This window comes from Pipistrellus kuhlii, unplaced genomic scaffold (genome assembly GCF_014108245.1).
Source record: "Pipistrellus kuhlii isolate mPipKuh1 unplaced genomic scaffold, mPipKuh1.p scaffold_m20_p_11, whole genome shotgun sequence".
NCBI lineage: Eukaryota > Metazoa > Chordata > Mammalia > Chiroptera > Vespertilionidae > Pipistrellus > Pipistrellus kuhlii.
This window is the reverse complement of record NW_023425416.1, coordinates 42,397,469-42,412,514: the sequence shown is the minus strand read 5'-3', so window position 1 is coordinate 42,412,514 and position 15,046 is coordinate 42,397,469. Positions and strand designations below refer to the sequence as shown.

At 42.2% G+C, this 15,046-nt stretch overlaps 1 protein-coding gene across 5 annotated transcripts in view; it reads right to left on the bottom strand.

Annotated features, from left to right (window-relative positions):
• LOC118715459 (programmed cell death 6 interacting protein) overlaps positions 1 to 10,738 on the bottom strand; it is a 45,926-nt gene extending 35,188 nt beyond the window's left edge. For 3 of the 5 annotated variants that reach the window (XM_036431774.2, XM_036431775.2, XM_045579362.1), the window contains exons 1-2: positions 10,368 to 10,737; positions 707 to 761 (exon numbers count right to left, since the gene is read on the bottom strand). In XM_036431774.2, the coding sequence (XP_036287667.1) occupies positions 707 to 761; positions 10,368 to 10,576 (264 nt within the window). In that variant the 5' untranslated portion in view covers positions 10,577 to 10,737. Of the gene's footprint in view, positions 1 to 706; positions 762 to 10,367 lie in introns of all 5 variants that reach the window. The other 2 variants (XR_004986900.2, XM_036431776.2) reach the window with 1 other exon arrangement.
• Between the last annotated feature and the right edge of the window lie 4,308 nt (positions 10,739 to 15,046).

Below are 15,046 nucleotides of genomic sequence, written 5' to 3'. Positions count from 1 at the left end.
AGTAGTTATACATGTATATTCACTTTATGAAGATTCAAGCTATACACATATTTTCTTTCACTTTTCTGTATGCATGTTATACATAAAGAGTTTCTGTCATAAATTTTAAAACACTGCATCTCACACTTCTAAAATATTCTGCATATGATGATTTAGCCTCTTTTAAATTATGTGCTGCAATCTAACTTTTTAACTCTAGGTTAGAGTATTTTCAATATACACAAAACTAGAGAGAATAACATAATGAACCCCCAATACACCTATCACCAGATTTTAGCCTTTTGCCTTTCTTAGTTCATCTACCACCACCCCTTTTCCCTGTCCACCCACCCCTTACCCCAAACACTCACATACTTTTTTAAAGTAAATAAACTAAAACTAATACTTCCTGAATTAGTTTCTCTCTTAATTCTGTAAAAGCCAAAGGGAAGAACACTATCGATTAATCAGTCAATAGTGGACATAAAACACAGTTAAATATATATACAGAAGTTAGTGAGGAATGACATGAATAAAATCCTAGGAAACATTCTTCAAAAAGACATAAATTCGTATCAGATGGGCCTAAGCTAATAAAAAAAAGTCTCATAAAAACCTAAAGATAATGAACAGACACCATTTATTTTAATAAACTGATACCATGAGTGGGAGGAAATGGGTGACTTGCCATTATCATATAACTTTACAAATTCAACAAATGACTTACCTGATTTTCAGAAAATGGGAACTTAGGTTCAATGGAACAAATCTGATCATAATATCTAAAACATAGAGCAAAAGTTAAAATTAGCAGAGTTAAATATTATGCACATTTATGTAAATACAGCTGGTTAAAGAGTACACCAAAATTATTCACGCTTACCTTGAGTGGCCCACAAATTAATCAGCCATTTTGAAGTTTCTAAACATAATCTTTTAATGTTTAACCAAAAGCTAAATGCATGCAGTGAAAAAACTGAACAAAAACTCATCCTCCCTCCAAAGAAAAATATTTATCAACTATTATTATTACCTATAGGCAAATATCTGAACAGAAAAACCAAAGCATTTCTTAAAATATTATTTCTTATTAGGATAACTGGTCATATCCATTGAGCATATTAATATCTCTGGTTAAACTGCTCAGTAAGAACAGGTATGCCAACTTTTAAATACATTTTGGGTTCCTAGCTGGTTTTGCTCAGTGGATAGAGCATCAACCTGTGGACTGAAGAGTTCCAGATTCGATTCCAGTCAAAAGCACATACTGGGACTCATCTCCAGTAGGGGGCGTGCAGGAGGCAGCCAATCAATGATTCTCTCTCATCATAACTGTTTCTATCTCTCCCCCTCTCTCTCTTCCTCTCTGAAATTAATAAAAATATATATTTAATGTGTTTTGTGTATGCGCACTTCTGTCCATCTTCACCACTGCCACACAATTCATCAAAGCAACTACTCTCCCTTCAAGGTAGTCTAATCCGTTTCCTGGTCAACCTGTCTCATTTTCTCCTTTCTCATTCTTTTCTTTTTCTTCTTCTTCTTTTTATTTATTTTTTTTAATCCTCACCCAAGGATATGTTTTCTTGATATTTTTTTGAAAGTGAGACAGAAAGAGAGAGAGGGCGAAACATCGATTTGAAAGAGAAACATGGATCAGTTGCTTCCTGTAAGTGCCCCAACTAGGGACCAAACCTGCAACTTAAGTATGTGCCCTAACTGGGAATCAAACCTGCAACATTTTGAAACACACCAACCAAATGAGCCAGGGCCTTTCTCATTCTTTTCAATATATTCTCTACAGAGCAGCCAGAATGATCTTCAAATATGAAGCAGTCTAGCTCTAGCTGATATGGCTCAGTGGACAGAGTTTCGGCCTGTGACCTAAGGGTCCCCTGGGTTCGATTCCAGTGAAGGGCACATGCCCAGGTTGTGGGCTCAATCCTTACTGTGAGGTGTGCATGAGGCAACCAATCAATGATTCTCTCTCCTCATTGATATTTCTCTCTCTCCCTCTCCCTTCCTCTCTGAAATCAATAAAAATATGTTAAATATATACATCTATATTAATAATTGTGCAATATGCATATTAGTTGGGACGACGTCACAGTAACAACCGATCAGCAGGCTGCGTGCAAAGCAGGTGTGGGTGGGTGGGGACTTGCAGCATTGGGGACAGGGGCAGGGCCATGGCAGACAGGCCTCTACACGCACCTGTGCCAGAGGTCTACAGGTGTGCGAAGAAGCCTCCGCTGAGGGCCTGGCTGGGGGTCCGGAGGCACGTGGCCCCAGCCAGGGGCCAGCAGGCCTCTGCTGTGGCCCTCCAGAGACAGGGGCCATGGCGGAGGCCTCCAGGCACTGGCGGTCCTCTTCAGGGCAATCCATCGAGGAGCCACAGATAGGTGGGCGGGGCCTACCTTTTAGGGGCAGTGGATTTCAGGGCTTCAGCACTGTGACAGGGCACAGGCCATGCTTGGGGGGTCCCCTCCACACCCCAAGAGTATGATGTTCGTGCACTGGGCCACTAGTATATATATAAGCAGTCTTTCCCCGCATCAGTGTGACCTTTGAGCTAGCAAAAGGGATGAGGAGGTATCCAAAGCCAAGTGTTCTAACTGGCCTCTAATCTTTCCTCCTTCCCTTATCATCTCCTAGCCCTCCACCCCTTCATGAGGACTATCTTTCCAAAGGTTATTTCTGAGGTCAGTTTTTTGAGGAAGGGCAACGTGCCTGAGATCAAGTTACTGGTTGGCAAGGCCATAAGTTTGATTACAAACAGTAAGAACTGAACAGTTAAGTAAATACACTGAAGATAATAGGAGCCAGGTTTCTAAATATCAGAGAAAGGAGTTACTATTAAGGAGAGAATAAATTCTATGGCTTTGGACCGGAATTAGAGGTATCAAAATGAATTTACTTTTTAATATAGTAGAAAAATATAAAAAACAGGTGTAGGGGATTTACAATATGTGTGTATATTTCCTAAATGTGTATGTTGAGGGGGTCCAGAAGCAATAAGTGAACTTAATGCTCAAATAATGCTCTCCATTAAAAGGAGCCAGTGCTCCTTAGACATGTGAGTGACTCCGTGGCTGAGACTGAGAAAATTGAAGACTCAAGCCTAAAACATCTTGCTATGCCAGAAAGATAAGGAAGTATTTTTAAAAATATGAGAACATGTCAAAAGGACACAGGAATTAGCTTTAATGGGCTCCCACTAGTCAAGTCTAGAAAAATTTAAATAAGTAACAAATCATAACCCATTCAGGAAATGAAGAACATTATTCTGAAGTATATATGAACAAATGAACAGAAAAAGCTCTACCCTATTGTACAATGCCAACTAATAAATGTAGAAGAAATAATGGAGTTAGGAAAATCATCATTTGACACTTTCAGAATATAACGCCTCATTCAGGTAAGAGTCACAATGGATACTAAAACAAAAGTTTGATGAAAATAGGATATTGCATACATAGTCTCAAAGTAAATCTTCCCACAAAATACTTAGTAATTAGCATAACACACTTATAATTAATTATAAGGTTAAGAAACCTGGGAAATACCATCTTAATCAAGTGATGAAAGTTAACATTACCAGCAATAGGACAAATCAAATAGTGTTCTTCCTGATAGGCACTAAAAAGAACACAGCATCACTTTGGTGGTACTACTGCCCCAAAATACATGAATCATGAGAAAATATGAGACAAATCCCTATTGAGCAACATTCTACAAAGTAACTACCCTGTACTCCTCAAAAATGTCAAGGCTGCAAAAGACAAGGGAAAAATTGAGGAACTGTTCCAGATTAGAGAACTAATTAGAGAGATAACAATTAAAAGCAATGCAGGATCCTGAACCTATAAACATTACTGGGAGAATCAACAAAATTTTAATGAATTCTATGAATTAAATGGTAATATTCAATCAATGTTAATTTCCTGATTTTGAAAGTTGTACTGTGGTGATTATACAGGAGAGTATTCTTATACTTAGGAAACAATCACTGAAGTATTAAGTACTCAAACCTATAATGAAGTCCCGTTGTTTTTAAAACTATATCCAAAAATGTGATAAGGTCTGGCATTGCCTGGCCATCATTCAACACTCTCAAAGCCTCATCTCAGAATATTCCCTGTGCATTATAGTCACTAATGTCTGTGCTCTCTCTTGGCCCTAAGCTTTCACACATTTTTTTACTTCTCCCCCCTCCACTACCTGGAAACTTTTACCATCACAATTTCCCACCTTTCTTACCTAGGCTGACATGTCATCAAAGAAGCCTTTCCTCATTCATCCATCCAACAAATATATACTAAGAGCTTACTATGCAACAAACAGAGTTTTAATTGGGATGTTCTAAAACTTTTGGGGGTGAGGGTGGGAAACAAACAACCTAAGTTAAAAATACAGTATAGTAGGTAGTGATAAGTACTATGGAGAAAAACAGATGTAAGAGGAATAAGGTGTGTGTCTATCTTTGCATCCTCCACTTTGATTAGCACACTAACATCAATAGTGCTAACATTATCTCAGCATCTTCACCCCCAAACAAAGAATCAGAATGTAAGCAAAACGGAACTGCAATACTTTCTTTCCTATCTATAAAGCACTAGTGCTTGAAAAAAAATTCAGGAATCATGAGTCTAGTTCCATCCACATTATTTTTCAAATGAAAAAGTTATTTTCATAATACAATAAAACTAAATTTTAAACCACAAAAGGATGATAGACAAATCTATTTAGAAATTTGCAAAATCTATATAAATGACTCGAGTTAATGAAAACAGAAAAGTTACAAATTATTAAAAACATCAATGAGAATACTATATATCAAAACCAGCTGGATACAGCCAAAAGCGGACTCAGAAAAAAACATAGTGTCCTAAAATAAAATTAGACTTAGTGTTTGAAAAGAGATCACTCAGTGATTGAGCATCAACCTGTGAACCAGGAAGACACATTGGAAGTCGTGGTTTGATTCTGAGTCAGGGCACACGCCCAGGTTGCAGATGATCTCCAGTATAGGGTTTGGAGGGGGGGCGGCCAATCAATGATTTTCTCTCATCAATGATGTTTCTATTTCTCTCTCCCTCTCCCTTCCTCTCTGAAATCAATAAAAAAATGTGTTTTGTTTTGTTGTTGTTTTTAAAAAAAAAAAAAAAAAAGGTGGCTACAAACCTTTAACAAATCAGATCAAGGAGCAAAATCATATATAACACATTCACAACATTAGGAACAAGGAACAAAACTGAAAAAAACAGATTATAAGAATAAAACATTTTGCAAGAACTTCTGTGTGACTAAAGACAACATAAATACAATTAAGAGACAAGAAACATATATATCTGCAATACACATAAGGGGGAGGGATAGCCAGAAAAGGTAAATAACTCCTAAAAATTAGTAAGGAAAAAATTAGCAATCTAGAAAATGAGCAGAGAAAAAACAAAAAACAGGCAATTCACAGAAAAAGAAACTAAAGTAAATATAACATGCTGGACCTCTGATAAATCAGGGCACTTCGACCTAAAACAAGGTATTATCATCTTTCATCCATCAGTATAGCAAGAAAAACCCCACCCAATTAATTTGAATTATTAATCAGTGAGTATTGGAATGGACGTGAAATAAAAAACTCACTTATACCTGCTACTGGAAATGGATATTGATGCAACCACTGTGGAAAGTTGAAAATGCAGATACCCTATTCACTTAAACAAAGAGATCTGGGGGGAAAAACAAAACAAAACACCCTTTTCCGCTCTCTCCCAAAATGTCACTAATTTCTTTTCTTTTTTTTCTTTTTTTAAGTGTTGTGGTTTCTTTTTTTTAATATATTTCATTGATTTCAGAGAGGAAGGGAGAGATAGAAACATCAATGATGACAATCATTGATAGGCTGCCTCCTGCATGCTCCACACTGGGGATCAAGTCCATAACCTGGGCATGTGCCCTTGACCAGAATCAAGCCTGGGTCCCTTCAGTCCACGGGCCAACACTCTATCCATTGAGCTAGGGCTAAAAAATTAATTAAAATCAAAAAGATGTACATGCACAAAGAAAAATGGGATATGGAACAACAGCATGCAAGAGGTTTCAGTGAAATTCTGTAAAAGGTAAAAAGTGAATGAAGCAGATAAACTGAAAATCTAACTGCCTGGGGACAGAGAGCTAACAAAATATAAGTCAAATCATGTCAGAGAAGCCAACAAGAATCTGAATTAAGAAACATGAGGTACCACTGAAGACAGGATTTCAATATGAGGCTGGGAAGAGAAAGTGCAGTGGAAAAATCTCTGAAACCTTTGCTACCGGATCCCGTATTCGGAGAGCAGATTTACAGGAAATGTTAGGGCTATCAAGCACAGTTAAGTGGAGAGGATGGGTATTGAGAAGCTTTGGTTAGGAATGTTGTCAACATCATTCTCTCTCCTTCTTCCTTACTAACAAAACCCAGATTTTAGCTGGGTATGAGGCTGACTTTAATAAAAATTCCTTTTCTTATCCTGCCCTTCCATGAGATGTAGACATACATAACGGCCAATTACATATGAGCAGGGTATTGTGGGGCAGTTTCCACACTATCTCCTTCCTCCCTTCCTGCTATCTTTTTATTGATTTTTTTACAGAGAGAAAGGGAGAGAGATAGAGAGTTAGAAACACCGATGAAAGAGAAACATGGATCAGCTGCCTCCTGTACACTCCCTACAGGGGATGTGCCTGCAACCAAGGTACATGCCCTTGACCAGAATCAAACCTGGGACCTTTTAGTCCGCAGGCCGACGCTCTATCCACTGAGCCAAACCGGTTTCGGCCCTTCCTGCTATCTGGACCCTGAGGAAAAGGATTCTATAGAATGGAAATCAGGAGCCTAAGCCTGATGAACTTAACAGAACCACTAAACCAGCCCTGGACTATCAGAACTACCTCTCTACCAACTGTCTACACAGGAGTAAAATCATAATTTAATTCCCTGATGACTTGAGATCTACCACATGCAGCTGAATCCAAAGCTGATACAGGCGCCACACTAAAAATAGATGGTATAAAAGACTGCATACATGGTAGTTGAGATCCCCAACATCCAATTCCCCAATGAAATTTCAGAAAGCTGACAATCAAACTTTTTCATGGAAAGAGACTGCAAGCTTCCTCTCTAAAAATACTAATCACGCCGGGACCGGTTTGGCTCAATGGATAGAGCGTCGGCTTGGGGACTGAAGGGTCCCGGGTTCGATTCCGGTCAAGGGCATGTACCTTGGTTGCGGGCATATCCCCAGTGGGGGGTGTGCAAGAGGCAGCTGATCGATGACTCTCTCTCATCGATGTTTCTAACTCTCTATCTCTCTCCCTTCCTCTCTGTATAAAATCAATAAAATATATTTTAAAAAAAAAATAATAAAAATACTAATCACTACAAAAGACATGAACACTGGAGCTTCCTCTCCCCCCCCCCAAAAAAAATTATAATACAGGATTCCCATCTGATCACTCTAAAGTTCACCATTTATCAAGGCTCTTCTAATCAATTTTTAGTAAAGCTACTTTATACAGGATGACACTACATTCTCAACATAATAAATACACTTAAGAGTGTATTTTGGGAAATTTTACTGGAATATCTCCATGTTCGTAATAATAAAAAGGCAGCTCCATCACTGGACCTATTTGTGGAGCAGTGGACCAGTGCTAATCAAGCTAGCTTCTATTCTTTAGGAATTAGCTTAATCCCTCCTTTCTGAAAATTGTATTTAAAAGTTCATTAAGTGCCGGCACCGGTTTGGCTCAGTGGTAGAGCGTCGGTCTGCGGACTGAAAGGTCCCGGGTTCGATTCCGGTTAAGGGCATGTACCTTGGTTGCGGGCACATCCCCAGTAGGGGATGTGCAAGAGGCAGCTGGTCGATGATTCTCTCTCATCGATGTTTCTAACTCTCTATCCCTCTCTCTTCCTCTCTGTGAAAAATCAATAAAATATATTTTAAAAAAAAGAAAAGTTCATTAAGTTAAAAATATGTAAATTAATGTTATTTACACAATTATCCAACATAATTATTGGATAATTATTAAACAATATTGTTTGATTGGAACACATATCTCACAAATGTTTGATTTTTACAGATATACACCCAAAAAAACTTTTGTATAGACCTCCAATAGTCTGTAGTATGTCTATTAACTTATCCTAACCCTACTAGAAGAGTAAGAAGTGAAAGGGGGGCGGAGGGAAGTAGTTGATAATAAATGAGCGAGGAGAGGATAATACGAAGGAGACTGAAGAAACACGGTCAGTTTCAAAGAGGCTATTTGTGCCTCAGCCCTATACCTAGGAACAGTTTTCACATTTGTGCCTGGGAAAAGAATAAAGGGATAAACAAATGAATGAAGGTTTAAAGTTCACACCAGAACTCTATCTGTACCACAATCCACTATTCATTCTTTCTTGTCTGTTAGTCTTAAATCCCTGCATCAATTGTCACGGAAAACTCCAAGCTCCTTAAGGGTTGGTACCAAAACAAACACTCTATTCAAGAAGACTGTTATCATAGTGTTCATTATACCCATGTTTTTTTAATACTACTAATGGAAAAACCGCACTGAATGCTATTCATGTCTACATAAAAATTGCTTTGGAAATTTTTGTTAAAAGTTTGTTAATTCTAAAGGATGCCTAACTATTCCTAGGTTAACTTTTTAATTAATTTTTAAGTATATTTTTATCCATTTCAGAAGGAAGGGGGGGAGAGAAGGGGAGGGAGGGAGAGAGGGAGGGAGGGAGGGAGGGAGAGAGAGAGAGAGAGAGAGAGAGAGAGAGAGAGAGAGAAACACTAATGATGAGAGAGAAGCATCGATCAGCTGCCTCCTGCACGCCCCCCACTGGGGACCGAGCCTGCAACCCAGGCATATGCCCTTGACTGGAATGGAACCCGGATCCCTTCAGTCTGCAGGCCGACACTCTATCCACTGAGCCAAACCAGCTATGGCATTAACTTTTTTTTTTATGCTCATACTAAGTATCAAATGAATGATAGTTACAGCCTAACAGTCTTATCTTTAAAACTGACACCAAGAGATCATCATCTCTCTAAGCAATCTATTCAGTATCTTCCTTTTGGGGGAACCAGGTCTTCCTCATTCTCTATTGCTTTGATCCATGGGGGATGGAGAAGTTAAACCAGCTGAGTGGCTGGCAATGAAATTAGCGCATGTAACCACCTTCATATATGGCACACGCCAACCCAAACAGGAGCTTCCCATGGCCTCCCGCCAGAGCGAAGGAGAAAAGGCGCTCTCCTACGTAGGATCCTGAGTGTAATGACTGTAATTACAGGAGACCCACCGGTCGCCATCTCTCCCCAATCCAGGAACAAAGCCCAGCTACAAAGGAATCAACATGGAGGCAAGAAGCTATCCAGGGTTCCCTAAAGCTAAGGAAGCAATATCACTAAACCTCTCAGTTACCAGGCAAATAAACTGATTTAACCTGGGCTTATACTTACAACCTAACACAGCCATGTTTGCCCTGTTACACAAGGAGACTATGTTTCACGTAGAAAATGAGATTAGGCGAAAGTAATGTTAAACTCTAAAGTACCCTAGAAATGTCCTGTTATCCTAACTGCAAAGTACCAGAAAAGGAGCTCTCATTAATGACCCTCCATAAGCATTTGTAAAGTAACAAATGTACTCCAAGATGTGCACACCTGCTTGTGAACAGTGATTTTAAGCTATTTCTCTCGCACCTTCTAGCATGTCCCTCACGTGAAATTTCAAAGAACAGTACCTCCTATAACCTTTGGAATTTTCCAATTTTCTGTCATTTGATTCTGATGAACTTAGGAAGATGGGCTCATTTCAAGTGGACAATGTAATAAGTAACAGACATTTGTCCCAATTCTCCTACATTCCTCAAGCAACCTCTATTTTGAAACTGAAATCTGGCCAAGAAATCCAAAAAAGTGGGGGTGGGAAGGTGAGTCTTAATTCAAGACATTCCTCCCCACCAAAAAAAAAAAGGGGGGGGGGGGACTAGTTCTGAGTAAATGTGGCATGAGAGAGATCGATCCGTCCGGGGCAGACGGTTCCTCCGAGATATTCGATCCTCCGAGCCGGGAGGACCGAGGGCTGCGGCGAAACGGCAGGACCGATCCTCCCCCCCCCCCCCCCCCGGAGCCCGGGCAGAGGCAGCCGCAGCCGGCGGGGCGGCTCCTGCTCACCAGGAAGGAATGCAGACCACACCTACGCGCCCCACCAGGCCAGCGGGGCGGCCGGGTCTGGGCCCAGGGTGTGAGGCAGGGAAGTGGGAGAGGAGGAGGAGGAAGGAAGGAGGAGGAAGGAAGGGGCCGGCAGGCTGCAGGCGGCCCCAAGCCCGGCTCCAGGCCCACCTCATGAGCGTCTCCAGCGCGCCCTCGTGCTTGTCCAGCGGGCGGCCGAGCGCGGCGCGGCGCAGCTTGCTGAGCTCCTCGGCCGCGCGGCAGTACTGGGCCTGCTCCTCGCCGCCGCTCGGGTACGTCTGCTGGATGAACTTCACCAGCGGCTTGGCCAGGTCCACCTCCGAGGTCTTCTTCAGCTGCACCGAGATGAACGTCGCCATGGCGAGCTCCTCCGCCGCCGCCGACGTTCCGGCCAAAGCAACTGCGGGACAAGCGACCGAGGCTGAGGAGCGGCGGGAGAGCCGGGCTGACGGACTGGCGGACCCACCGGCGGACGGACGGGGCGCTCCGCTGGCGCTTCGGTCCGGCCACTTCCGGGAGAGGGCGCGCAGGCGCCGTCTGCGTGCGCGCGCCGCCCGCGGTCACGTGAGGGCGCCTGGGCGGCGGCTGCGCTCACCTGGGCCCGCGCGGGCCTGGGCTGCGCGAGGGAATCTTGGCTTTTCTTCTCGGGTGGAATCCCGGGCGGGCGGGCGCTTTCGTGTGAAAGTAACCATTCATTCCTTCGCTCAGACAACTCGGGGAGCTCCTGTTACCACTGCCACCCGCGGGTTTGCGGCGACCTGGGCAAGACCTAGGGTACTTCATTCCCGGCTGCTGTGCGCAAGCATTGCGTGCACGGTAAGCCTAGGGAGCAAGGTCCCTACCATTCACACTTCAGGTAAGGACTCACATACTAAAGTGACACACACACACACAAAAGTTTCATGGAGCTGAAACCGGTTTGGCTCAGTGGATAGATAGCCTGCAGACTGAAAGGTCCCAGGTTCAATTCTGGTCAAGGGCATGTACCTTGACTGTGGGCACATCCCTGGTGGGGGTTGTGCAGGAGGCAGCTGATCGATGTTTCTCTCTCATGGAGGTTTCTAGCTCTCTATCTCTCTCCCTTCCTCTCTGTAATAAATCAATAATAAATAAATAAATAATAATATATATATATATATATATATATATATATATATATATTTATTTATTTATTTTTAAGTTTCATGGAACAAGCCAAGACCGGTTTGGTTCAGTGGATAAAGCGTCGGCCTACGGACTGAAGGGTCCTGGGTTCGATTCTGGTCAAGGGCATGTACATTGGTTGCGGGTACATCCCCAGTGGGGGGCTGGGGGTGCAGGAGGCAGCTGGTTGATGTTTCTCATCGATGTTTCTAGCTCTCCCTTCCTCTCAAAACTCAATAAAAATATATTAAAAGTTTCATGGAACAAAAAAATAAGCGTTCTTGGGATGTGGGATAGTAGGATCCCTTGGAAGAACCTCATTTAAACAAGATAAATTGGAGAGGACTTTCCTGAGAAGGCAAAGGTAAGATGACAAGTTTGATAAGAGGCCTTGACATTGGAAGGAGGGGGAAATGGCAAGGAGAGTAGTGGCAAGGGAGAGAGCTTCCCAGAGCAAAGGGCAGCAAGTGCAGGGGCCCTCGGAGGTAGCACTTCCCAGGTGCGGGGAAGTGAAGCCAACACTGGGGAAAACTTAAAAAGCAAGTAAAGAATGGACTGAAATAAAGTTGGAAGATCTGATCAAATTAATCCAATCGATACCCTCTCCCTGTGGGAAACTAACTTTTAGATCATTTTGCAACTGACATTTCCTTTAGCTTACACCACATTCATTTGCTAAGACCAGTAATTTTCCCCTCGGGATTTGCCCAAGATCTGGACCTGCCCAGAGAATTCCCAGCTGAAAAACCCCACTTAGAGTCAGTACTTTGAAATCACTGCCTCCCCATCCTTGTAGGCTGGTACCATTTTTGGGACTCAGGCCATCTGGTTTTCCAGATGGCCTAATCCTATATAATAAAAGGCTAATATGCGAATTGACTGGACAAGGGAAGTATGGGTTGCTATAAGGCACATGTGTCAAACACAAGGCCCGCGGGCCAAATCCGTCCCACCAGGCCTTGCAATGTGGCCTGCACCGCGCTGTCATCACTGCACTCCACTGCGTTTCCATCACAATGACAGTTTATGACTGTTCAGTAAACCATTCGGCCCGCGATTTAGGCTGGATTTTAGATTTTGGCCCCTTCTCTGATTGAGTTCGACACCCCTAAGGGAATGATGGATCGCTATGACGTGCACTGCCACAGGGGGAGCACCTCTCAGCCAGAAGCCCAGAGCTGGGCTCACGGCTGGCAAGAGTAATGGCCACCTCTCCCACAGCAATGCTAAGGATGTCCGACTGACCGCTTAGGCCCACTCTTCATGGGCCTAAGCGGTCAGTCGGACATCCCCCAAGGGCTCCTGGACTGCAAGAGGGTGCAAGCCAGGCTGAGGACACTCCCCACCCCCAACCCCGATGAGTGCATGAATTTCATGCACTGGGCCTCTAGTAAATATATACCACTTTTGGCCTCATGCGTTCCTTCGGGGACCCTAACATGTGGTACTGAAACCCAAGAGGGTTCCTGGCTTCAATCACACTGAGTCTGCTACTCTGAAATCTGTAGGCAATGACAGTTCATCCTGGGCTTACCTCAGCAAACTCCACCCAGCATCCTAATCAAACACTGCTATAATTAATGATTTTGGCATGTGTCAAGGATTTTTTTTTTTTCTACATCCCTTCTTAACAGGAGACCAAGTTCTACTCAAAACAGTGACAATCAACTGGACAGGAACCTGTACTCTAGTCTCTCTGCCACCCAATATTCAGTCTTTACCAATCCCTGTAACCCATCATATCTAACACAAAAGGGCAGGCTAGATAATCCCTCTCCTCATAACTCTCGGTATTTTAGCATAGGGCTGATATATATATATATTTTTTTAGTTAAACACTGAAGAATTTACTGATAAACAGGATAGAAAAGGGAAGAAAAGGGTTCCATCAAGTAGAATCCCCATTTCTTAATATTTAACTCGGCCATTGTTTATTTCCTTCATATACTTATCCTAACTCACAAGTATGTTGTTTGTTGATTTACTTTTTTGCTGACTTTCCTACTAGAATATAAGCTCCATGAGGGCAAAAATTGTGTTTGTTTAATATACTGTTATATGTCCAGTACTTGGCACATTCTAAGCACTCAGTAAATATATTTGAATCAGTAATTATTTTATTATTTATTTTAAAAAAATAGATTTCTTCTAGCAAAACACCTCACCTTCCCTAATCAGAGTTACCTTCATTAATTAGGAAATAGACCAGTGGCCGAAAGAGGATGTTATATTGAAATAGCTTATGCTCTGGTAATAAAAACAATTGCAAAATTGCAGTGTCTTAACATAATAAACAGTTGTTTCTTACTCACACAAAGTCAAGGCAACTGTCCAGGGTAACTGTACTTTAAGCAGTATCTCAATAAACCAGGCTAGGCCGAAACCAGTTTGATCAGTGGATAGAGCATCTGCCTGCGGACTTAAAGGTCCCAGGTTCAATTCCGGTCAAGGGCATATACCTTGGTTGCGGGCACATACCCAGTAGGGGGTCTGCAGGAGGCAGCTGATCAATGTTTCTAACTCTCTATCCCTATCACTTCCTCTCTGTAAAAAATCATAAAATATATTTTTTTAAATAAAATAAATAAACCAGACTAATTGGTCTTTAGCTCAGCCATCTCAACATAAGACTCCATAGTCAAAGGAAAAAGGAACTCTGTAGCACCACCCAGCAGTTTTTCACTTTTTCACTGCCTTGACCCTCTCCTTCCACTCATGTTTCACTGGCTAGACCTCTCAGCTGGCCCCATCAAACTGCAGTGGTTCTGGGAAGTGTAGTTTTTCTATATGCCCTGGAAGAAAGGGAGGATATTGGGGAGCACCAGTGATGCATTCCAAAAATGAGTTTCATACCGAAACCGGTTTGGCTCAGCGGTAGAGCATCGGTCTGCGGACTGAAAGGTCCCAGGTTCGATTGTAGTCAAGGGCATGTACTGTACGTTGGTTGTGGGCACATCCCCGATGAGGGGTGTGCAAGAGGCAGCTGGTCGATGTTTCTCTCTCATCGACGTTTCTAGCTCTATCTCTGTCCCTTCCTCTCTATAAAAAAAATCAATAAAATATATTTGGAAAAAAAAATGAGTTTCATGCTTCCAGACTTGCTTATGGTAACATTGCTTTTCCATCCGTGTACTCAAACTTCATACATGATGTTCTTAGAATGTATTCTCAGTGTAATATTTAGGGGGAGATATTAAATTCAAAGATTTTCCTCCCTGATAACCTCTAGTTCTGGTAGGCCCATCCTTACCCCCACTGATTGAATCAATAGAAAGAATTGCATCTTTGGAAGAACAGAACCCTACTGGAAACAGCTTTGAGTTTCAAAATGGAGTTTTGCTACTGGCATCTAGTGGGTAGAGGCCAGGAATGCTACCTACAATGCACAAGACACTCCTCCACAACAAAAACGTATTCGGTCTAAAATGCCAGTAGTACTGAGGGAGGTATTCACTCATGGGAAGCATACTGTTCAGAACAGACTCCAAAATTTGAGGAAATAACTGCTGGGAGTACAGTACAATCCATCTTGAAGGAGTGGGTTGTTCCAAAGAATGAATGAAGGCTTCCTTTGAGAGATGAGAATGAAGCCTTGTTGCAGAGAGATTGGTGTCTAAGATAAGGGGAGAGAAATTAAGAACTTGAATTTTTTGAGGACTTTGCCATCACACTAAGGAAAAAGTCAT